Source organism: Lissotriton helveticus, chromosome 5_1, assembly GCF_964261635.1.
Source record: "Lissotriton helveticus chromosome 5_1, aLisHel1.1, whole genome shotgun sequence".
In the NCBI taxonomy this organism is placed as follows: Eukaryota; Metazoa; Chordata; class Amphibia; order Caudata; family Salamandridae; genus Lissotriton; species Lissotriton helveticus.
Genome location: NC_136065.1, coordinates 2,135,737,887 through 2,135,761,883, shown reverse-complemented (window position 1 = coordinate 2,135,761,883; position 23,997 = coordinate 2,135,737,887). Strand labels below are relative to the sequence as shown.

Below are 23,997 nucleotides of genomic sequence, written 5' to 3'. Positions count from 1 at the left end.
CATCACTCGCAAGAACTCATCCTTTTGTATTTAAGTTATAGAAATGTAACTTACCTGATATTCCTGCTTAAATTAATCAAACTGTAGCAGTAAAGTATGACTTAAGACCACATGACCAAGTCACATCATCATCAACAGCCCTGCGGTGTATGCCAGTGAAGAGTCACAGAGTTAAAGACTCTTTGTTTGACACTCAGTGGATCAAAGTCAGATCCCTCCTATTGGAAAATCGGAAGACTTCTGATCCGGGTTGCTGACTGATGGCCTCAGGCTCCAAGTTCCGGTGTTCAGAACAAGCTTGTTTGGAAGGTCTATATGCAGCAAGTTAGAAAACACGAGACTGCCTTACTTTCAGAAAATACCTTCGGTCTTACTGCTTCACTGGGTCTTCCTGGCAACCTCAGAGCAGCGGAAAGATAACAGCATTTGCAAGTGAAAAAAGTGACACTACCCGAGGGCAAAAAGCGATACACAGAATATCATACATATAGAACCACAAAAATGTAGACACCATAATCGCAAGGAGTAGATAAATCTTGGTCAGTAGGGGCGGACATATACATTACAGTCTCTGCAGTTCCGATGCCTGGGGATTGATTTAATGTTGCTTTAGTGTATTTTACCCTACTCTGACATAAGCACATTCTGACCCTTTGAATTGTTTTTAAAGGGTATCATGAGGACCCTGACTGACCTGCGACTTTCAGGGATGCGATATGGGTAGAGGTATTTTTTATAAACAGTGGCTGCAACCTCGATAAGTGTGGCAGTTAAAACCACCTACCGGCTAGTCTCCAATAGAGTTCTGGAGTCGCTGGTCTAGCTTCAAGCCACAAATACAATTAATTTGCGCGGATAGTAGAGACACTGCCAGTAACCACTGTTGTGAGACGCATTTAGTGACAGAGATCGAGAATGGCAACATCTCTCCTCAGCTGAACACAGCCAATCACACAAACTCATGAGTTATCAAGGATTCACCAACTGTTTAAAGAAATCTCTTTGAACAGATCACATTCCTCAAGGTAGTAGGTCAGTCACCATCCTGAGACCTTTTAAGAATCATCCATAGAGTCAAAACTCATCGTCATGCGAGTTAGGCAACGTACAGAAATAAACAGTGAATCGATCCGGGGGGGATATGAAATACAAAAGGATGTAAAGCCTACGGTTGCCTGTATTACATGACCCCCGATTCTATCACTAACCGGGAACTCCAAAGAAATACACGGTATGTTCCCCAGTGCGATTGTAAAATGGACTGGCCAGATTCCATCTAATCCTTTCGATTAGGATGTTGTATATATTGTTGTGGTTATATGATTTATATATTTATTATTATATATTATAGATATTATGTGCATCATATTTGACCACGGGTGGAGGCACTTTTTTCACATGGCACTTTGCATGTCTAGCCACCTACCATTACCTGATAGGCGAGACCATATCATGGCAACTTGATTTGAATCTGATCCCTTCAGCCGCTTTTACTTTTGGTAATACCGTCTAATAATCACTTAAATATCTTTGATTTATTAAAGAACAAAGCGCAAATAATGGTTGTACAGGTGGTTGTTATGACAGATCAATGGGTGATTTGACGATCGCTTCCAACAGATGCCCCGAAGCCAACAAAAACACATACAGGTCTTCACCATGATAGCTTATTTCTGGACAGCTCAATTACATTTCAAACTTCATATAAAAACAGAAAGTTGTCAAGTCCATAGAAAAAGATCACATAAATGCACATTTTATTCAGAAGGGTTCATGGTCATATAACATGGGTGATATGAACCACAAAAACTTGATTAGGTGAACTCTGATTTTATAGACACAAACTCGTCATTCTCACCTGATTCAGTCTGTGTCACCGGCACTAGCACAAATCGGGCTGTGCTTAGCTGCTGGCAGTGAGGCGGACTGTAATAGTCTCTTAGCAGTTTTGAAGTGGCCAGTTACCTGCAAAGTGAACAATCCAGAGTAGTACAGCCCCAAAGTAGGAGTTCAGAGATCTGTTGTTTCCTTCACTTCAAATAAGCAGCACTTTAGACAGCGAACTGGGTGTGGGGCAAGAGAATACTTCAGTATGTTGTGAAACACAAGGGGTCTGCAATAGAACCAGGCATTTACTTCTAAAGGGACAGTTTCTGCTCATCAGGTTCACTGGTAAATCCACGCAACAAGGTAGGGCTCATTATCCACACCAGGGCACCAAAGAGGTAGACGTGCGGTCATAGTTAGCGCTGCACTACCTTCTGAATTCTTTTTTTCAAATTTTCAGCTGTATTGTGGTTTGTGCATCTGCTGCTCAAGTGCCAGGGTATACACGCGCCACAGGTTGTATAAGGGAGATCGTCACACACGTCCATGGACAGAATGTTGATGCACAGTCAGAATCAGGAATTAATTTACTCCCTCATGGACCTCACATCACAGTCCAACAGTATTCTTGGGTCCAGCTCTCTCTCCCTTGTAGGTCACAAGATGAGGCTAAAACAATAAACCATGAATATGCTGGCTCTCCTCACAGAGGATGCAGGTCCGAAGCTCTGTCTTGCCACAGGCTGTGTCAAGATTTCATCCACCGCCCCCACACACAAACACGGTTTAACTGGAAGCATAAAATATAATCCTACAATGATTCAAGCGAAGACTTTTCCCTTGTTACTCTCTGCAATATTGTGCAAATAGCAAGTTGAAATCCTTGCTGTGGAAAGCAAGGATTCGTCAGCAGCCAAACCAGTGCCCTTCTGCCGCCACTCTACAAGCTTCTTCTACACCTTCAAGGAGCACCTATACTCAAACTTGAAAACAAAGATACATCTGGCTCAAATAAAATATAACAAAAAAATTAAAAATGTTCTGTTTGTATCTCCGTCTATCACATTCACATGAAAGTTTGCATCCATAAATGCTATGTGGGCCTAGGTCATGTGACAGCTTCAGCCAGTCCAGGCTCTTTTAGCCAAAACACTTTCCCCGGACTTGTAGGCCAAGACCTCGACTGACAATGGAAAGCAGGGTCACAAAATACCAAGAAGAATTCAAAAGTCAGGACTTGCTGAAGTGGCCACTTGGCAGATACACATATAGATCAGGCACTTAATCAACTCCTGGTTTTCCTGGAGCAAATACATTTTTCACAAAACCACATGATTGGGAATACCTTGAGAAAGCTTTGATTTACACCTAGAATGTACAGATATTTACAAAAGTCTATTAAAACGTTGTTTCTTTTAAAAAGGTATTTCTGAATCATTACAACTGCCTGGAGCATACCGATACTCTTCCCCCTTTTCAGTTTGTGCTGTCCCATATTTTCTCTTTGAACCTATCAGGTGTAAAAGTCTATTTTGCGTGCCACCGTCTTGCAGCCTTTGTCCGAATAGATCTTCTCCTCCCTAGGGAAGTACGTCATCTCATCAGCAACGGTGGTGACAATGTTCTCATCCGGTTCATACCCGCGTAACTGCAGCTCCACCTCAACACACATCTTCACGTGCTTATACTCCAGCGGCAGGAATGGTACAAAGAAGTCAATAAGATTTTTGTCAATCAGGCTACTGTGCCAAAGGCCACCTAGGGAAATACACAGATAGAAAAAGCAAGTTCAGTGCCAGGTTGTTAGTTATCATTACACACCATGCAACCCCGGCTATGTCCACAAGCATGCATACATTGTGACTCCACCTGTGAAAGACAGGGTTACCTGGGTGTTCGACTGTAGGGAAATACACAGGATACCAAGGAAGCTACTGGAGGGGAATCGCACCAACAGAAAAGAGGACAGTGCTAGAATGGTGAGTTTTTATGAAGGAATTCTGGGTTTCCTAAATTGCTGAAAAGAAGTTGAAGCTGGTGTGGCATTGGGCCCGGAAGTAAAATCCTACATCTAACCACAATTTTCAACCAACAGAAGTCAACGGACAACAAACAACAAATCTTGCCTCCAACACCCAAAAGGATCTTCAGATTGTGCATCAACAAGGCAAAGTTTCCACGATTCCCAATAGATCTCCAAAGTCAATTGGCCGAAAAAAGAATGCCGTAGAATCATCATGATTTTCAGCAACTCGCAAGCTTCCTGTAACACCATGTTGCTTAAAAAAACAAATGAAATGGTGGACCACCACCTCTAGAACTAGACAACAGCCATACACCTCACTGAGAACAAGATTAAGAAGACTGCAGTCATATACAGACATCAGACCCTGGCACCCTTCACGGCAAACGATTTAAGTAGCTCACAGGAAGACCGATGCCCATTTAAAAAATGTAATAACTGCCAACACACTAGCAAGGACCCAAATCAACAATGATCTTTCATTAGGCACCTACAACACCAACCAAAACATCTAAACAATAATAAACCGCTCAAGAAGAAGCTAAGATCCAGCAGACCCTGTCCGCAACTGACCAATCTCCAACTGACCATTCATAGGAATTCTCTGTGAAAGATCCGTCTTCACTCAGATCTGTAACTTCGTTGGAAAAAAATAACCAACTTGCAGACCATTAAAGACAGAAAACTCTGTGCTTTTCACAAAGTATTTAATAGCAGGTTTGTGTTTTTAATATAAAATTTTCAATAATCTGAGGGGTTTCATTTAAGGAATTAAGTTACATCTCAGAATGTTCCCTTGCACTTCGCTCTTCGTGCTTACCTGTGATTATTTTAATTTTATTAACAGGAGTCATTCTGTCTTGTATTTCCTTTTACTCTGGGTATTCCTCTGGCTCCCCGCACCCTAAAAACGTTTTCCTTTTTTTTAATTTAAGACAAACCCGGCAATTAACCTACACCTTTCCCCTAGTATTACCATTACTCCATTTTTCTTACCAACAGCCTTTTTGTTTTTCACCATTATTTTAGCTTTCACAATTCATTTTCCATTAAATTTGTTTAACCACCGATAGTTAAACTGAGAGAATGACCAGTCGCCCAGCAGGGTTCGCACCACTACTCATGCTACTGGGGTTTGACCTCAAAAGAACCAAACACCCCCTGTTAACACTTGGAGAAGTCCAGGACCATCTCCCTGCTGCCAGTTACATCACTTCTTATCAGAACTGATGATGACTTAATGCAAAGTTTGATCGTATCACCTATCGTCTTCAACATCTACTTCAGCCTCCCTGCGGATCGCATCAAGTCCTTCACTCTAGCCTGCTGCAACTATGCCAATAACACTCAGGTAATCTTAAAGGCGGAACCAGAAGGACCGAAGACATCTTTGGATGAAATTTCTCCTCCAAACCACCAACCTATGGAGGCTGAGAAATCACCTAAAACTCAGCATGTCCACAACAGAGATCCAAATATGCAGAGAATGGTAGAACTAACAAGCTAAGACCATCTGGCCCCAGAAACTCCGAATACGACCAGAGGCATGGACAAAATAAAGTAAACTGTAGGAGACAATGGTCAACAGCCCAGTCTCCCAAATCATCAGAGTCACACAAAGCACTTTCTACTCCTTTCAAACTTTTCAATGATAGGTTTCCAACAGAAGCACCAGATTACCATTGCACTTGACATGTCTTGTCTACACAACGCAATCAGACTATACCTACCCTGCTCGTACTGCTTCAAGCACTGAAAGATTCCAAAATCAAACTATAAAACATTACCTACAACTTATCATGCCTGATCACATCCCACCCGCCCTCCAACCAGAATACCTTAGCATCTGCATACACTTTCACCAACCCACCAGACACCTATGATCTGTCTCACTCGCAAAAGCAAAAATGAAGGTTGCACATTCTCCTACATCGCACCCAAGACATGGAACGACCACACTCAACACATCAGAGCCTCCTCCTTACTTCTTGAATTCTGCCAGAAACTGAAGACCTGGCTCTTCGTATAAGCACCTTGGGGACCACAAACTTACACACCTACCCAAGCACCTGGATACCCTCTTGGGTTATTAGTGCGCTATACAAACCAATATACCATAACAGTGGTGGGCATGGACAGCACAGATCTCAAGAGCATGCCTTCCTTAGAACTGGAAACAAATCTTAGACAAATATGGTAGACACTATTCCAGGCGCTTCTATCTTTAACTCTTATTCGCACAGCTTGAGACATAATCGCAGCTACACGTCTTCAACAAGTTATGAGCACATGCCAACACCCTTACAATCAAGCACAATGTACCTTATAAGCTGAAGCATCCTATCGCTCATTCCTTTTGCTCTGCTACAAATCGAAGCACAGTGACACACAACACCATAAGAGCACAACTCTGGTCAATATGAGACACACCACAAATGCACACTTTCACCCTCACACAACCTATAAAGCATTGTACTATCCGTCCTCATAGTGATTCAGCACCACATCAGGTGTACGAAGCACTATGCAAATGCAAGTAAAGTAAAGTAAAACCCACACTACCCTTTAGCAGCATTTTCTCACGTAGAGGCAACAGAGACTGAGAAAGACAATGCACATCCCGAGCTTCCAACCTCTTGCAGTAAGCAGTGCCACTCATCCATTATCACAAGACAAAGACCTTCTCAACTCCTCCACCCAGTCACCTAGAGCATCACACACAGCATTGTCTGCATCATCTGAGACACGTACAATACAGAGCACATCACTCCACATCTACCCTGCCCTTCTGCAGTGTCACACAATACATCACTAGAGTCATGTATAGACAGCGCACATCTTTCTGCTGCCACCCATTGAGGCAGGTAGCATCCCAGAGTCTTCTTGTACATCAGCTACTCACTTTCCTTGTTGTTGAAGATGGACAGGGACAACGCATTGTCCAAATCTTTCAGCTGCATTTCCTCCCTCTTCCTGCCACTCTTCCAGAAGTCCAGGGTCACCTCATTGATAAGTCTGCCGCCAGCATTGCTGCAGGAAGAGATGTGGACACTGGGTTGATACACAGAAGGAGCAAAGAACCTTAAGTTACTGAGGAAGGGCAAAGACCCCGAGTGCGTACCTGAGGAAGACGAAGATGGCTTTGCGGTACGATACGCCCTCAATGTGATCATAGTAGTCCAAAAAAGGCTTAATAGCATCGATAAGGCCCGGCAGCATTTTGTCCATTTCATCAAATATGAAAATGGAGCGTTCACAGTTGGTGACATTGCCCCGGATCCACGACTGCAGCTGGTCCTAGAATTATAGAAAGTAATTGCATTATATGGTTTAAGTATTAACTGCACTGAGGATGTCAGATCATGAAAGAAAAATGGGCCGGTGTCACAATTCATTAAAGTGATGCAGTGAGCTTCCAATACTGTGGAATAGCTGACCAGTAATACCACCCACCGCATATCACAATAGAAAATGGATACTAGGACTGAGTATTTGATGTAAAGGTGGAAAAGGTCAGATTTCACGTTTTGAAAGACAGAGCAACTCCGCACCGCACGGCCACCAGCTGCTGCGTGTGCGGTCCTCCCCCGTTGCTGCCCTCAGCCTCGCTGAGCCCGCCCCGACGACCCCGCCCCCCGCCGCTGTTTTCGTGATCGTGATGGACTTGTGTGTTTTATTTAGTATTTTACTTCCCACTGTACTGTTCCCCGTATTGTAGTGTAATTTGCCTGTTTCCCTCTACTTTGCTCCGTGCTGTTTCCCTCTCTGTCCCTGCGCCTCCCGCCCCGCCCCTCGCTTCCCGCTGCCTGCGTGCGGCCACGCCCCCTTTTCTTTCTGTGCCATCCCTGCTCCCGCCTCCCAGCTGCTCCTCCCTCCCTCACACTTCGCCATAAATGGCGACCGTGCGGACGTGCAGCGTTGACGCGCAGCGGGCGCGCCGAATGTGCGCCAAAGGTAAGCCCGTCTGCGCCCGTCCGCGCCTGGACCGCGCCCAGTGCCAGGACCCCTGGCCCCCACCGACGGAAAACGACCAGACTGTCCTACGGCGCCACCGAACTCATCGCACTCAACACCGGCGCGATACCTGGATGCTACCGAGCCACTCCGAGGCGCACCCACGGACCCTTCAGCTGCCACTCCTGCAAGTTCTCCTGCATCCGGACCTACACCGCACCCACCAAGCCGAGAACCAGCAGCAACCATCTCAAGTGCATCCTGCTCAACACCCGCTCCGTCCACAGACACGCCGTCGAGCTTTGGAACCTCCTCGACACAACATCACCAGACGTCGCCTTCCTCACGGAAACATGGATGAACGCCTCCTCAGCGCCCGACATCGCCATCGCCATCCCAGACGGTTACAAGATCATCCGGAGGGACCGCGGCAACCAGACCGGAGGAGGCATCGCCATCATCCACAGGAACACCATCCGAGTCACGAGCAACTCCGACGACACGCTCACAGCCGCTGAACATCTTCACTTCCAGATCCACACCGACCCCAAGACCACCCTCAGAGGCACCCTCATCTACAGACCCCCGGGACCACGCACACAATTCAGCAAAGAGATCGCCGACTTCATCAGCCCACACGCTCTCCCCTCCGCTGACTACATCCTCCTCGGGGACCTCAACTTCCACCTGGAGAACAACAACGACCGCAACACCACCACCCTGCTGGACAACCTCGCCACCCTCGGTCTCAAGCAGCTGGTGACCACCCCCACCCACTACGCCGGACACACACTCGACCCTGTCTTCTCCTCCAGCAAGGACATCTCCTTCAGCCACGCCACTGGACTCCACTGGTCGGACCACAGTTGCGTCCACTTCAGCTACAAAAAGAACACGACACACCACCACCAGCAACAGGTTGCACGCAGAAGATGGAACAAGATCACAGCCGACCAGCTCACCGCCTCCCTGAGCCAGGACCCACCTGCAAGCTCAGCGAACCCCACCCAGGCCGCCAACAACCTCACGAAGTGGATCAGCAACTGCGCAGACGACCTCGCCCCACTGAGGACCCCACCCAGCAGACCCGGCAGCAAGAAAGCACCATGGTTCACCGACAAACTCAAGAGCTCCAAGAGGAACTGCCGAGCCCTCGAGAGAGCCTGGCGCAAAGACCCAACACCAGATAACATGACCACGCTCAAGCTCGCCACTCGAAAACACCACCAACTGATCCGCACCACCAAGAAAACCGCATTCAAGGAACGACTGGTCAACAACGCCCACAACAGCTAGGAACTCTTCAACATCGTCAAAGAGCTCTCCAACCCCAGCGCCGGAACCAACGACATCACCCCATCACAAGACCTCTGCAACTCCCTCGCCTCCTACTTCCACAACAAGATCGCGGACATACACAACAGCTTCAGCACAGAGCCGACGCACCACACGACAGCACCTGCACCCCCCACCGCCACCCTCCGCGCCTGGACCCTGATCAACACCGAGGAAACCCTACGCGCGATGAACTCGATCCACTCCGGATCCCCAACCGACCCCTGCCCTCACCACGTCTTCAACAAGGCCGACTCCGTCATCGCACCCCACCTGCGGGACATCATCAACACCTCCTTCGACACAGCGACCTTCCCGGAGAGCTGGAAGCATGCCGAACTCAGCGCTCTACTGAAGAAACCATCAGCGGACCCCACCGAACTCAAAACCTACCGCCCCATCTCGCTCCTACCGTTTCCGGCCAAAGTCATCGAGAAGACCGTCAACAAGCAGCTGGCCGCCTTCCTCGAGACGCATGGATCCCTCGACCACTCGCAGTCCAGCTTCCGGGCCAAACACAGCACAGAGACCGCCCTCATCGCCGCCACCGATGACATCTGAGCCCTGCTCGACAACGGGGAAACAGCGGCCCTCATCCTCCTGGACCTCTCCGCGGCTTTCGACACTGTCTGCCACCGCACCCTAGAGCAGCGCCTCAGAAACGCCGGAATCCAAGAAAAGGCTCTAGAGTGGATCACCTCCTTCCTCGTCGGAAGGACCCAGAGAGTCCGCCTCCCCCCTTCAAATCAGAAGCCACCGAAGTCATCTGCGGCGTTCCTCAAGGCTCCTCGCTCAGCCCCACCCTCTTCAATGTCTACATGAGCCCCCTTGCGGCCATCGCACGCCAACACAACCTCAACATCATCTCTTACGCCGACGACACCCAGCTGATCCTCTCCCTCACCAACGACCCCGCCACCGCCAGAGCCAGCCTACAGGAGGGGATGAAAGACGTAGCCGAGTGGATGAAGAACAGCCGCCTGAAACTGAACTCAGACAAGACGGAAGTCCTCATCCTGGGATCTTCGCCCTCCGCCTGGGACGACTCCTGGTGGCCCCCCGCCCTGGGCAGCACACCCAAACCAACAGACCACGCACGCAACCTGGGCTTCATCCTGGACTCCTCCCTCTCCATGACCAGACAAGTCAACGCCGTCTCCTCATCGTGCTTCAACATCCTGCGCATGCTACGTAAGATCTTCCGGTGGATCCCCACCGAAACCAGGAAGACGGTCACCCAGGCCCTCGTCACCAGCTGACTGGACTACGGCAACTCCCTCTACGCCGGAACCACTGCCAGACTCCAGAAGAGACTCCAGCGAATCCAGAACGCCTCAGCAAGACTGATCCTGGACATCCCCTGACACAGCCACATCTCCGGACACCTGAGAGACCTGCACTGGCTCCCGGTCAACAAGAGAATCACGTTCCGACTCCTCACCCACGCACACAAAGCCCTACACAACCAAGGCCCAAGATACCTCAACAGCCGCCTCAACTTCTACACTCCCACGCGCCAGCTTCGATCAACGAACCACGCCCTCGCCGCCGTCCCCCGCATCCGAAGAACCACCACAGGAGGAAGATCCTTCTCCTACCTCGCCGCCAAGACGTGAAACTCCCTCCCGACCCACCTCCGCCTGACCCAAGACCACCTCGCCTTCAGGAAGCAGCTCAAGACCTGGCTGTTCGAGCAGTAGCGGACCCCCCCCCCCCCCCTCCCCAAGCGCCTTGAGACCCTCCGGGTGAGTAGCGCGCTATATAAATGCTGTGATTGATTGATTAATTGATCTTATCAAGAGCCCAGGTTCAATGAGCTGACTGAGTAGCTGTAGAAACAGACAACTATGGACTTCTTCATTCACCCCAGAGAGGAAAAGGCATTACAGACAGATCTTCATTTAGAGCATCAGGTAAACCCTGAAGTAATAGCCTGAAATTGAAAGGCACAGTTTTCCCATGGATTTAGTCTGTAATGCTTTGGAGCGATCCGGATATAAAAGAGACAAGACCCCCATGAATTAGTTGGAAAATTCAGAGCAGGAATCACATCAGCTAAGGACATCAACGCAGAGCACCAGGATAAAAATCCTAGGGCATATGTCTCTGTCACACCCTCCCAAACACCACAAACAATTTATGCTTTGGCAAATCCAAGGAAGAGATGCAGTGTAATCCCAGACACACAGGGGGTTTCAAGCCTCATCTCATACATACTAAACTAGGCTGAGACTAGATATTGAATATGTTAATTACTCAGGACCCAAAAGAACTCCTTGCATCATGTAGATAGTCTAAGACTGCGACCCACCCACACTCTGAGAGCCACCTGGGTGGATTTCCAATAGTGCTGTTAGGACAGAGATCCCTCAGAATCTATTGTGGAGAGCAATGACCCTGATGTATTCTGATCAGTCCTCTCACAGGTGGGGCTTTGCCTTCGATTTACTGCAGGTAACAGATCAGAAACAAGATGCATGAGTCCAAAGGGAGGGCATCCCATATTTGCACACCTGCTCGCTCCCTTGGTACGATAGGGTACAGCGAATAGGTACAGGGGGACAGTTTTGCACTTTATGTCATCCATGTTATCTAAGAAGTCTCCCTACTACGGGACTCAAGCCTGTTATAACTTGCATCCTGCTGGTCAACAGAAATGAATGCTGCTATAGGGGGAGCTCTCTTCCATAGCGTGCAAAGAATATGTACAAATAATGCCTTCCAGAGGGAGTGCTCATCTTTATTGTGCAAGCTAAGAATCCCTCCATAAGGGAGCTCTCATCTATATTGTGCAAACTAAGAATCCCTCCCAGAGGGAGCTCTCGTCTATACCGTGCAAACTAAGAATCCCTCCCAGTAGGAGCTCTCATCTTTGAGCAAACTAAGAATCCCTCCCAGAGGGAGCTCTCATCTTTATTGTGAAAACTAAGAATCCCTCCCAGAGGGAGCTCTCATCTTTATTGTGCAATCTAAGAATCCCTCCAAGAGGGAGCTCTCATCTATACCGTGCAAACTAAGAATCCCTCCCAGAGGGAGCTCTCATCTATACCGTGCAAACTAAGAATCCCTCCCAGGGGGAGCTCTCACCTATACCGTGCAAACTAAGAATCCCTCCCAGAGGGAGCTCTCATCTATACCGTGCAAACTAAGAATCCCTCCCAGAGGGAGCTCTCATCTATACCGTGCAAACTAAGAATCCCTCCCAGAGGGAGCTCTCATCTATACCGAGCAAACTAAGAATCCCTCCCAGAGGGAGCTCTCATCTATACCGTGCAAACTAAGAATCCCTCCCCGAGGGAGCTCTCATCTATACCGTGCAAACTAAGAATCCCTCCCAGAGGGAGCTCTCATCTATACCGAGCAAACTAAGAATCCCTCCCAGAGGGAGCGCTCATCTATACCGTGCAAACTAAGAATCCCTCCCCGAGGGAGCTCTCATCTATACCGTGCAAACTAAGAATCCCTCCCAGAGGGAGCTCTCATCTATACCGTGCAAACTAAGAATCCCTCCAAGAAGGAGCTCTCATCTATACCGTGCAAACTAAGAATCCCTCCCAGAGGGAGCTCTCATCTATACCATGCAAACTAAGAATCCCTCCCAGAGGGAGCTCTCATCTTTATTGTGCAAACTAAGAATCCCTCCAAGAGGGAGCTCTCATCTATACCGTGCAAACTAAGAATCCCTCCAAGAGGGAGCTCTCATCTATACCATGCAAACTAAGAATCCCTCCCAGAGGGAGCCCTCATCTATACCATGCAAACTAAGAATCCCTCCCAGAGGGAGCTCTCATCTATACCGTGCAAACTAAGAATCCCTCCAAGAAGGAGCTCTCATCTATACCGCGCAATGCAAACTAAGAATCCCTCCAAGAAGGAGCTCTCATCTATACCGTGCAAACTAAGAATCCCTCCCAGAGGGAGCTCTCATCTATACCGTGCAAACTAAGAATCCCTCCAAGAAGGAGCTCTCATCTATACCGTGCAAACTAAGAATCCCACCCCGAGGGAGCTCTCATCTATACCGTGCAAACTAAGAATCCCTCCCAGAGGGAGCTCTCATCTATACCGTGCAAACTAAGAATCCCTCCCAGAGGGAGCTCTCATCTATACCGTGCAAACTAAGAATCCCTCCAAGAAGGAGCTCTCATCTATACCGTGCAAACTAAGAATCCCTCCAAGAAGGAGCTCTCATCTATACCATGCAACGCAAACTAAGAATCCCTCCAAGAAGGAGCTCTCATCTATACAGTGCAAACTAAGAATCCCTCCCAGAGGGAGCTCTCATCTATACCGAGCAAACTAAGAATCCCTCCCAGAGGGAGCTCTCATCAATACCGTGCAAACTAAGAATCCCTCCCCGAGGGAGCTCTCATCTATACCGTGCAAACTAAGAATCCCTCCCAGAGGGAGCTCTCATCTATACCGTGCAAACTAAGAATCCCTCCAAGAAGGAGCTCTCATCTATACCGTGCAAACTAAGAATCCCACCCCGAGGGAGCTCTCATCTATACCGTGCAAACTAAGAATCCCTCCCAGAGGGAGCTCTCATCTATACCGAGCAAACTAAGAATCCCTCCCAGAGGGAGCTCTCATCTATACCGTGCAAACTAAGAATCCCTTCAAGAAGGAGCTCTCATCTATACCGTGCAAACTAAGAATCCCTCCCAGAGGCAGCTCTCATCTATACCGTGCAAACTAACAATCCCTCCAAGAAGGAGCTCTCATCTATACCGTGCAAACTAAGAATCCCTCCCAGAGGGAGCTCTCATCTATACCGTGCAAACTAACAATCCCTCCAAGAAGGAGCTCTCATCTATACCGTGCAATGCAAGCTAAGAATCCCTCCAAGAAGGAGCTCTCATCTATACCGTGCAAACTAAGAATCCCTCCCAGAGGGAGCTCTCATCTATACCGAGCAAACTAAGAATCCCTCCAAGAAGGAGCTCTCATCTATACCGTGCAAACTAAGAATCCCTCCAAGAAGGAGCTCTCATCTATACCGTGCAAACTAAGAATCCCTTCCAGAGGGAGTGCTCATCTTTATTGTGCAAACTAAGAATCCCTCCAAGAGGGAGCTCTCATCTATACCGTGCAAACTAAGAATCCCTCCCAGAGGGAGCTCTCATCTATACCGTGCAAACTAAGAATCCCTCCCAGAGGGAGCTCTCATCTATACCGTGCAAACTAAGAATCCCTCCCAGAGGGAGCTCTCATCTATACCGTGCAAACTAAGAATCCCTCCCAGAGGGAGCTCTCATCTATACCGTGCAAACTAAGAATCCCTCCCAGAGGGAGCTCTCATCTATACCGAGCAAACTAAGAATCCCTCCCAGAGGGAGCTCTCATCTATACCGTGCAAACTAAGAATCCCTCCCCGAGGGAGCTCTCATCTATACCGTGCAAACTAAGAATCCCTCCCAGAGGGAGCTCTCATCTATACCGAGCAAACTAAGAATCCCTCCCAGAGGGAGCGCTCATCTATACCGTGCAAACTAAGAATCCCTCCCCGAGGGAGCTCTCATCTATACCGTGCAAACTAAGAATCCCTCCCAGAGGGAGCTCTCATCAATACCGTGCAAACTAAGAATCCCTCCCCGAGGGAGCTCTCATCTTTATTGTGCAAACTAAGAATCCCTCCAAGAGGGAGCTCTCATCTATACCGTGCAAACTAAGAATCCCTCCAAGAGGGAGCTCTCATCTATACCATGCAAACTAAGAATCCCTCCCAGAATAAGTTGTGCACTTTGCTGAAGAGGGCCGCCTTACCTTGTAATTGTTGATCTCATGGGCATGTTTGAAATGCAGCGTTGAGACAAATTGATGGACATACTGGCTCTGCAGTCCTTCCTTGTAAATGTTCTTTGCAATGATCTGGCTGACCAAGTTCTTGCCGGTTCCGGTCCAGCCATGCAGCGAGAGGGTGAGAGGTTTCCTGGGGTTCTTGTTCCTCATAAAACCAGTCACTGCTTTCAAGATGACTTTGTTCACCAGGTGCTGCCCAAAGAGCTGCTCGTTGAGATCCTCCTGTAGAGCTGAGGACAAGATATCAAAAACAGTACTTGTCACTCTGATAAAACAACGCTAACAATGCAAGGCAGTGGAAAAGCCTTATATGAGGGTTGATTCAGCTTGTCAATGAGAGATCAAAAGGGAGGCAACCCATTAACTCTGACAATAAAAACTCCTCCTCAAGGCAAAGTCTTCCACATCACTAGATGGAAAACCAAGCATAGCAATTATAAATAAATTGCTGCACAGCCAGGAAGGCCCCTGCCCTCTGCTTTCAAGTAATGAAAACACATACCTCTCCAAAACTTTGGACAAGGAGAAAAACAAACCTAAGAGAAACCTCTGTAGGTCTCTCCCCTTCCTAAAAACGGCAACGTCTAGGAACTCACGGTCAGACAATCACTCCTCAGCACCGACAGATGCTGCCCTGACGGGATTATTGAGCATGGTTTGTGTTTAAATGAACTATTCCTACCCTATCATGAAGCAGCAGAGACGGATCACAATTCTACAACAAGGCACATCCTTCAAGCGACAAAATATTTGCAATAATATATATTTTTTTAATTTCTTTTTAACAACAACAAATTCGACTTTGCAGTTAGACATATTAAATGACTGAGACGACAGTTGCAACATCACATTGTAGAGCACATTTCACCGGGACATCATAGTCACTAACTTTGTGGTGTTAGTGGTTCATCAACAGGGAAGAGGGGCACATATATTCCCCCTGTATGCATTCCATTTGTCCCATACAGCAGTCCATTTTGTGGGGCAGCCACATGCAATATACACAGTTTCCTTTCTGATCATGCACCAGTCCATATCCGCTTTCCAGGTCGCACTTTTCGGCAACACCTCTGCCCCCCACAGTTGTGAAATATTTCTTTTTGGCACCATTAACCCCAGGTGACCCATAATTTATCTTTGCTGGTCAAATCTGTAGGTTCCCACACGTTCAGAAGACATTGTTTTATTTCTGACACAGTGTCTAATATCTCTCCCATACAGTCAGGAATCAATAGTGCACTCTCCTACATTCCCATATTATGTGAATAAAGGTGCCCATCATGCCACACTGTCCATCCGCCCCCCTACCCATAGATACTAGCCGTGGCCCTGAAACGTAGACTCTGTAGGATTTTTAGCTGGACTATGCGCAGTCTTGAGGAGATGGCTACTTCCTTTAGGGAGGCAACGACCTCCTGCCACTCCTCATCATCTAGCTCTAGTCCGCCCCTCTCCCAGCGCTCTCGTATCGGTCCTAGGTGATCTGCTATGTTATTCATTAACTTAAATCCCTGATTTTTGATATCCCGATCAGGTCCCATTTGTCGAACCCTCTTGAACTTCACATGTTGCCCAACCGCTCAGAGTCCCATAAGGGAGTGGCTAAATTTGCAATAATCTGGATTCCTAAATTGAGGGCTCATTTTTCTCTGTTCAAGCACAGAATACCACTGTCACCTAGCGGTGAGCACAAGATCTCAGCAGTACACTTCAAGTGCACCATCGGGAGTCCTGGTGGATAGCATCCAGTTTCAGCATCAGGTCACTGCTTTAGGCAGATACATCACCTCCCTATTGGAGCAATTTAAATACTACTCCACCTTCCCCTCTCGCTCCTCGCGAATAACATTAAACTGCCCCAGCTCTTCGCTCACAGTATTACTGAACAACCTCTTGATCTTTCCTCTCTTCCTCTGTGCCATCACTCTCCGGTGTCTGCACCACAAATGAGCACCTGCTGAAAGATTTCAGGACTCAATCTCATCGTACACCAATGGCTTGGAAGCCACTAGACTCACCCAATCAGTGAGAGCTCCCAGCCAACACACTGACCAGTGGCACGGAACATGCCACAAGATTCCCTTGCTAGGGAGTCTACCATAAGCAAGACAGTGACCCATCAGCAGACAGTCCCAGGTATCTGAACAGAAGAGACCCATCTGAGAATCATCGCACCCTGATTATATGCTAGTATGATAAAATTGAAATGCACAATAGACAAAGAACCAAGGGCTATCCCACTGTAGGTGTGCTCTAATAAAAGCCTATATCCCTTACACTAATATAAACGTACCAGGAGCACCTGGTGTGTAGCGAGAAAAGGAAGCAAAGGAAACTAAGAACCCGAACCGACCCCTCACTGGAAGCACTGAGCATCCCCCTCCCCGAAGCTAATCACAGCTCTAGGGCACAGTAGCAATAAGATACACAACCAGTGTCAACACCCAGCTGACACCCTCATTGGTGGCATGGACTCTTTCCCTAATGACTGACAGCTGCTACCCACACCGCTCAGGGTTGGCAATGACCACTTTTTCCACACCCTCACTTTTGGCACTGAGCTACACCCAATAACAACTCCCAGCTCACACCATCACCAGTGGCTCTGTGCAAGCCGAATCAGTAACAGCTCATGGCCCCCACCCTGACTGGCAGCACTGTCCTAAAGCAAAGGACAGCCCTCGACCATACTCTCACCACTGACGCTGAGCCAAGCCAGAGACAATGTGTAGCTATGGACAAAAATAACTTATTGGTATCGTACAAGTAAACTCTTTAACCCATAAATTCCAGCAACACAAAACTCATTCTATAATACAAGCCAACGGACCGGATTCAGACGGGAGAGCCCTGATTTATTTAAGCAAAGCATGTGTTTATTAGGTCTCGCCTGAGCCAGCGGGCATGCGCTGCCCTGCGAGTCTTCTAGTAAGGACTTTCAACTCAGAGGACACGCTTGTGTGTGTGCTTTTTTTTTTTTTGCTCACACGCTATTGGCCTTTGCGTGTGTCTTTCTAAGAAAGACAGCACGCAATTGGCCAAAGGCAGGTCCATGTCCTGCCTTCTCTCTCCCCTGGCCTAGGGAGCAAGCAGCAGTGTGGCCGGGTGCCAGCTGCATACCTCACATTCCTTGCAGTGCACGCGCACCGTGCTTGTTCGAACTGTATCTCAGCCCGGCAGCCTCTGACTTAGATAACTAGCTAGGGGCATTCTCAGACAAACGCAAGGTCTCTGCTGCGCATTATTATGCCTCAGAAACCGAAGACAACGGGTTAAGCCCATCCTTGAAGTGGTGTGTCTATGTTTCCAAATTACAAAGTCAAACAAAAAAATATGGAAAACCCAGCTGGTGCCCTTCTCCTTAACATAAGCTTGTCGCGGCAGGACGAGCACTGAGTCTGGTCTGTAGATAGCATCATGTTGGAGCGTTCGTTTATCCGCCTGGATTAAAAAGCACAGCATTACGCACTCTTGTCTGCGCCACAGCGTGTAGCATTGACTTGCAAATGACGGGGGCTTGCCATGACCCAGTATTCTGATACATGGCTGTGGGGGCACAACGGCCTGTGTACGACAGAGACAAACCGTGTGCGTAGCCAAACGCCGGCATTTCGAAACATATTTTTATGAATAAAGAACCCAATAAGCATAGCGCTGACGCATAACGATGAGAATGCAAACAATTCCAATTAGCATATGTGACAAACGGTCCACTGTGTTTATGCTAATGAATAGAATATTTTCCAGGATCCTCTCAAACACAATCGCGATAAAGTTTACATTTCGTATTTTTTCCAAAATATTATACCTGAAGAGGGGAAGGTTTCAGTTATGTGGTTGAAAACAAGAATTCAGCAGCTCCAGTTTCTGCTACTCCCATGACACCCTCTGTGCTTTGAAGGAAATAACTGTTTTCCAAAATCTGGGCTCCTTTCATTTATGTGAGATCCTTTAGAAGTTGGGATTTTTACACATAAAAAATGCATTACTTTCGGATTCCCTCCATGCAGTGAGTGATCTGAGCAAAACACAATAGCCTCTGAAACAAGCATTTGCAATGCAATAGGTCTCGCAATTAAGCTTGTTTGAGCTATTGACATTGCAAATAATGCCTTTTATTTTTTAAAACATAAATAAAAGGTATTGTCATTTACAATGCCAATAGCTTAAACTTGCGTAAATGCGAGACCTATTGCATTGCAAATGCTCGGCTCCAACCCGTCAGCCTGGAACGACTCCTGGTGGCCAACGGCACTGGGAGCAGCCCCGACCTCCACCGACCACGCACGCAACCGAATCATCCTCGACTCAACGCTCTCAATGACCAAGCAAGTCAACGCCGTCTCCTCCTCCTACTTCAACACCCTCCGCAAGATCTACAGATGGAACCCGACAGATACAAGAAAGACAGTCACCCAGGCCCTCGTCAGCAGCAGACTAGACTACGGAAACGCCCTCTACGCGGGAACCCCAACCAAGCTCATCAATCGACTACAAAGCATACAAAACGCCTCGACACAACTGATCCTCGATGTACCACGACACGGCCACATCACCCCCCACTTGAGAAACATACACTGGCACCCCGTCAACAAGAGGATATCCTTCAAGCTCCTCATCCACGCACACAAGGCACTTCACAAGACCGGCCCAGCCTACCTCAACAGACGGCTCTCCTTCTATACTCCCAACCGCCAGCTCTGCTCCGCCGACCTCTCACTCTCCACCGTCCGAAGAACAACCGTCCGAAGAACAACCACCGGCGGAAGATCCCTCTCCCACCTCTCCGCCAAGACATGGAACACCCTCCCAATAAGCCTACGACAGACCCAAGACCTGCTGACCTTCAGGAGGATACTAAAGACCTGGCTGTTCGATCAGTAGCGGCCCCCACCTACCACCCCTCGCCCCCAGCGCCTTGAGACCCTCGCGGGTATGTAGTGCGCTTAACAAATGACTGATTGATTGATTGTTTAATTTAGCTGTCAATGGGGAAACTACATTCCCTCGATTAGGTTTTCAAAATCTCCCACTTGACAGGTTAAACATTTTGGCATGTATGCCTTCTACCCATTCACAAACTGGGAAGATCAAACTGGAGTCGCTGCTCCAAAGGCAAGACACAATTGTAAGATCTGTTCAAGATCAAATAGAAGATTAATTAATGCAAATTATTTCTTGTTAGGAGGAGTGCAGTGTGGTTAGATAGGGAGTTCCAATATCAAACTGCATTACTGAGTAAGTGATTCCAAAGTAAAAGTGCACAACACACTTGATAAATGTAACTACTTGTGGTCTCTGCCAATACTCCATTGATACTCTATGTGTGCAGAAAATGCAGTGCTTCTGAACATACAGCATGGATCTGCCGCTTCACAACTTGGGTCCTAAAAATCCAATTGTTTCTGCCAGTGTCTAGATGAAAATTTAAATGTAGAAAGACATATACAAAAAAGTACATTATAGATGGGCCACCTCTGCTATTGTTGGCATCTGATCTGTGCAGGGGTGAAAACAGAGAACAACTCTCTGCTATACGTTTACTAAGCAAACTGAGGCTGTTAACACTGTTCAAACAATGATGAAGGCTTTCCTGTATGCCTTGAAATCTCGCAGTGTCCAGGAGGTTTACTTAAGTTCGTATTGGGGCATCATCTTCACTTGACCCGAGTGGGAAGTAAATTAATTTTTCAGAATTGTACAAATTAGTTTTCACAATTGTATTCTTGCTCTGTCATACTGTCCCAATGGGCTCCATCAAAGAGGTTAAGATACTGTAAGGTTCTTTTGGTTGCCAAGGGAGCAGTGACATTCTGTATTTGACAGTTGCGAAGAACTGGCAAGGAGAGAAGTCAAGCTCGCTCTCTTTGCTTAATAAAATACACATTCATAAATAAATAAGAAACAAATCTAGAATGGGAGGCCGCACCAACTCGCATCTGGCAGCACAGCACTGGAACGAGCTTCCAGTTGAACTCAGGCTGACCATAGAATACAGCATCTTTAGGAGAAAACTGAAAACACACCTATTTCCCAAAGACTGATCTCTGATCCATCAATCTTAGGGATACTACCCATCACCATAATCCTTAGCACCGTAATATCCCCTGGGATGAATGTTGCGCTCTATAAATAAATAAATAAATAATTCATGATGAACTACCAACAGTGTGGTCCTTAACATATTTTGCCTGAATCCAGCCGGTGGCATAATCTTTTCACCTCGTACTAAAATTCTGTCACCTACTACGGACAAGTCATCCAACACTATTCCATAGGCCCTTAATGCTTCCCTTCGTCTGCCTTGAAATACCATTTATAAATTATAGTTTCAAGTTTATTTTATTTAGCAGAGTTACTTAAAACCATTGCTACAAAATATTTCATTACATTTATAAATTATACCACTCCTCTTAGAACTTCACCTTGTAACATGGCGCAAACAAATATGTTGCAGAGGAGATGACCGATCCCCTTGAACTTCTTGAGATGCTGTAGGCCTGAACCTTTTCACACCCATGACACTGCCCTGTGACAAGAAACCCACGGATAGAACACACTTAATTGCAAATTGACATTTCCACATCATTTTAGCCATCTGTGGTGAATGAGGAATTAATTGAGGGGAAAGGGGCATTCCACACCCAGTTTCACATTTTCTAATAGAAACCTCTGAAGGATTATTGCACAAAGTAAACACTGCGCCCCGCAATGCTGCCATTCACTTTCAATGACACCTGCTGTCCTGTACACTCCCAGGAGGCATACTGACCCCGCCCCTCACGGGTGCCCATGATCGCCCCTTCACCCCACAGGTGGCCCTTAGCCCCCCCCTTACCCCACAGGTGGCCATGGTCCCCCCCCCCAGGAGGCTTAGCCCCCCCTTCCCCCCCAGGTGATCTTGCCCCCCTTTCTCCCCCCAGGTGATCTTGCCCCCCCTTTCCCCCCCCAGGTGATCTTGCCCCCCCTTTCTCCCCCTAGGTGATCTTGCCCCCCACTCTCCCCCCAGGTGATCTTGCCCCCCCTTTCTCCCCCCCCCCCCGGTGATCCTGCCCCCCCTTTACCCCCCAAGTGGCCTTGCCCCACCTGCCCCTCCCCCCCAGGTGGCCTTGCACCCCCCCCCCCGCTTCCCCCCCTGGTGGCCCTGACCCCCCCCTCACAGGTGGCCCCGAGCCCCCCCCCCCCTCATAGGTGGCCCTGACCCCCCCTCACCGGTGGCGTTCAGCCCCCCGTCGCAGCACTCCCGGAAGTAGCAGTAGAGCCCCGGGTAGGTGGAGATGAAGCCGGTCAAGGCCGAGGCGGCCCCGAAGACGGCGAGGCCCATGCTGACGGGCTCCATGGCGCGCGCGAGCAGCGGGAGCAGGAGCAGCAGGGTCAGGGACGGGGACGGCCGTTGCAGCTCCATGCCGGGACGGGCGGCGCGCACTCCAGGCAGCGACGGACGGCTGTGTGAGGAACACTTCCGCCCCTCGGTGCGAACCCCCGGCGCACAGCCGCCATCTTTGTGAGGGGCAACGTACTGCGCGTGCGCAGACGACAGGGATACTGACGTATGCTTCTGAAACACCCGACTGCGCTTGCGTACGAGACGTATGCTTCTAAAACACCGGACTGCGCTTGCGCACGAGCGTGCGCCTGCGGCTTGGCGCGCGTTTACAAACACAACCCGCGCATGCGCAGGAGCGAGGGATTTTGACCAGAGCAGCAAAATCCCACTTGCATTGAATGGTTTAGAATACGCAGACTCTGTGGATTTTTTTAATACTCAGAAATTATCATTAAATAGTTTCAGCCCTAACAAGCATAACAGCAGTGTCGTACGCTGATGATAATGGCAAGAACATCAGAGACTGCCTTGAGGCAGTTTTCGGCTGGTTTCAGCTGAACTGCCTCAAGTGCAACTCTGCTAAGTCGGAAATTCTTTTTTTTGGCGGCCCTCCTGATCCTAGCTGGAAGGACTGGTGGCCCCCCGCCATGTCTCCCCCAGCAAGTGACTCAGTTGTCGCCAAAAATCTCGGGATTCACTTTGATAATGGCCTCTCTTTTAAACCCCAGATATCGGGCCTGGTGGGCAAATGTTTCGCCATCTTAAAGATGATTCGGAAATTTCTGCCCCTCCTCTCAGTTGATCATAGAAGAGTTACAGTACAGGCACTGGTCGGTGCTCGCTTAGACTATGCCAATGTTCTTTACTTGGGTCTCCCTGATTTCCTCCTTTCTCGCCTTCAAGTCATCCAAAACTCGGCAGCATGCGCCATTTTTGGTCTGACTAGAAGGGCCAGTGCTAGTGCCCTTCTTACCACCCTTCACTGGCTTCCGATAAAAAAAACGGATCATTGGGGGAGGAGCTACGCTCGTAACCAAGATGGCCGCATAAGCTCCCGGCTCCGCCGACCTCCGCCAGAGGCTCATGAATCCTGACTCCCATCCTGATTCCCGCCGGACTCCCGTGCGGGTGAACTGCGCCTGACTCGAAAGGTGCAATCCCGACATTTGCAGCTGCTCGGACGACAAAGATATGTCGTGTGCCATTTTTGGCCTACCCCAGACTTGAAGCCGGGGCATCGAGTTCCAACCCGGCCGGGTTGAAGTTGAACATCGGCCGCGGACCGAGGGTGGTTCCGGTCTCCCGAAGTGGCGTTTTTCATCTTCCGTTCTGGATGGTGGTTTGGTGACAGCTCTACCCAGAAACTTTGGTGGCCTATTGTACCGATTATTTGCTCGGGGTTCCGCTGTCCGGAGGCCCCGTTGAGCTCCCGGGGTTTTCTGGGCTCGGTTCCTCGTTGGTGGCGACGGTACTGCTATCGTGCTCTGGACGTGCTAACAGTGGTTTCTACATTGCTTCTGCCCTGTGCCCCGGAGTAGTCGACCTCCGAGGCTTGGACACCCGCCCGGTCGCTCATTGAGGGGCGATAGAACGGGCTGAAACTACACCGTCGCTACGCACTGTAATGGCCGCCATTTTGGAGCTCCACACACGATTCACCGCCACCTTCCAAGAGATGATCACAACTGTTGACCATATAGGCTCGGGACCGGATTCCGGCCCCTTGTTA

At 48.6% G+C, this 23,997-nt stretch overlaps 1 protein-coding gene across 1 annotated transcript; it reads right to left on the bottom strand.

The window, feature by feature from the left end:
* Positions 1-1,732: 1,732 nt before the first annotated feature.
* Positions 1,733-22,461, bottom strand: LOC144756415 (torsin-1A-like). The gene is made up of 5 exons (XM_078646241.1): positions 22,154-22,461; positions 14,906-15,171; positions 6,972-7,147; positions 6,753-6,880; positions 1,733-3,585 (listed from the first exon to the last, which is right to left on the bottom strand). Exons 1-5 carry the CDS (start codon positions 22,344-22,346, stop codon positions 3,341-3,343), a joined length of 1,008 nt encoding a protein of 335 aa, XP_078502367.1. The 5' UTR covers positions 22,347-22,461; the 3' UTR covers positions 1,733-3,340.
* Positions 22,462-23,997: the final 1,536 nt, after the last annotated feature.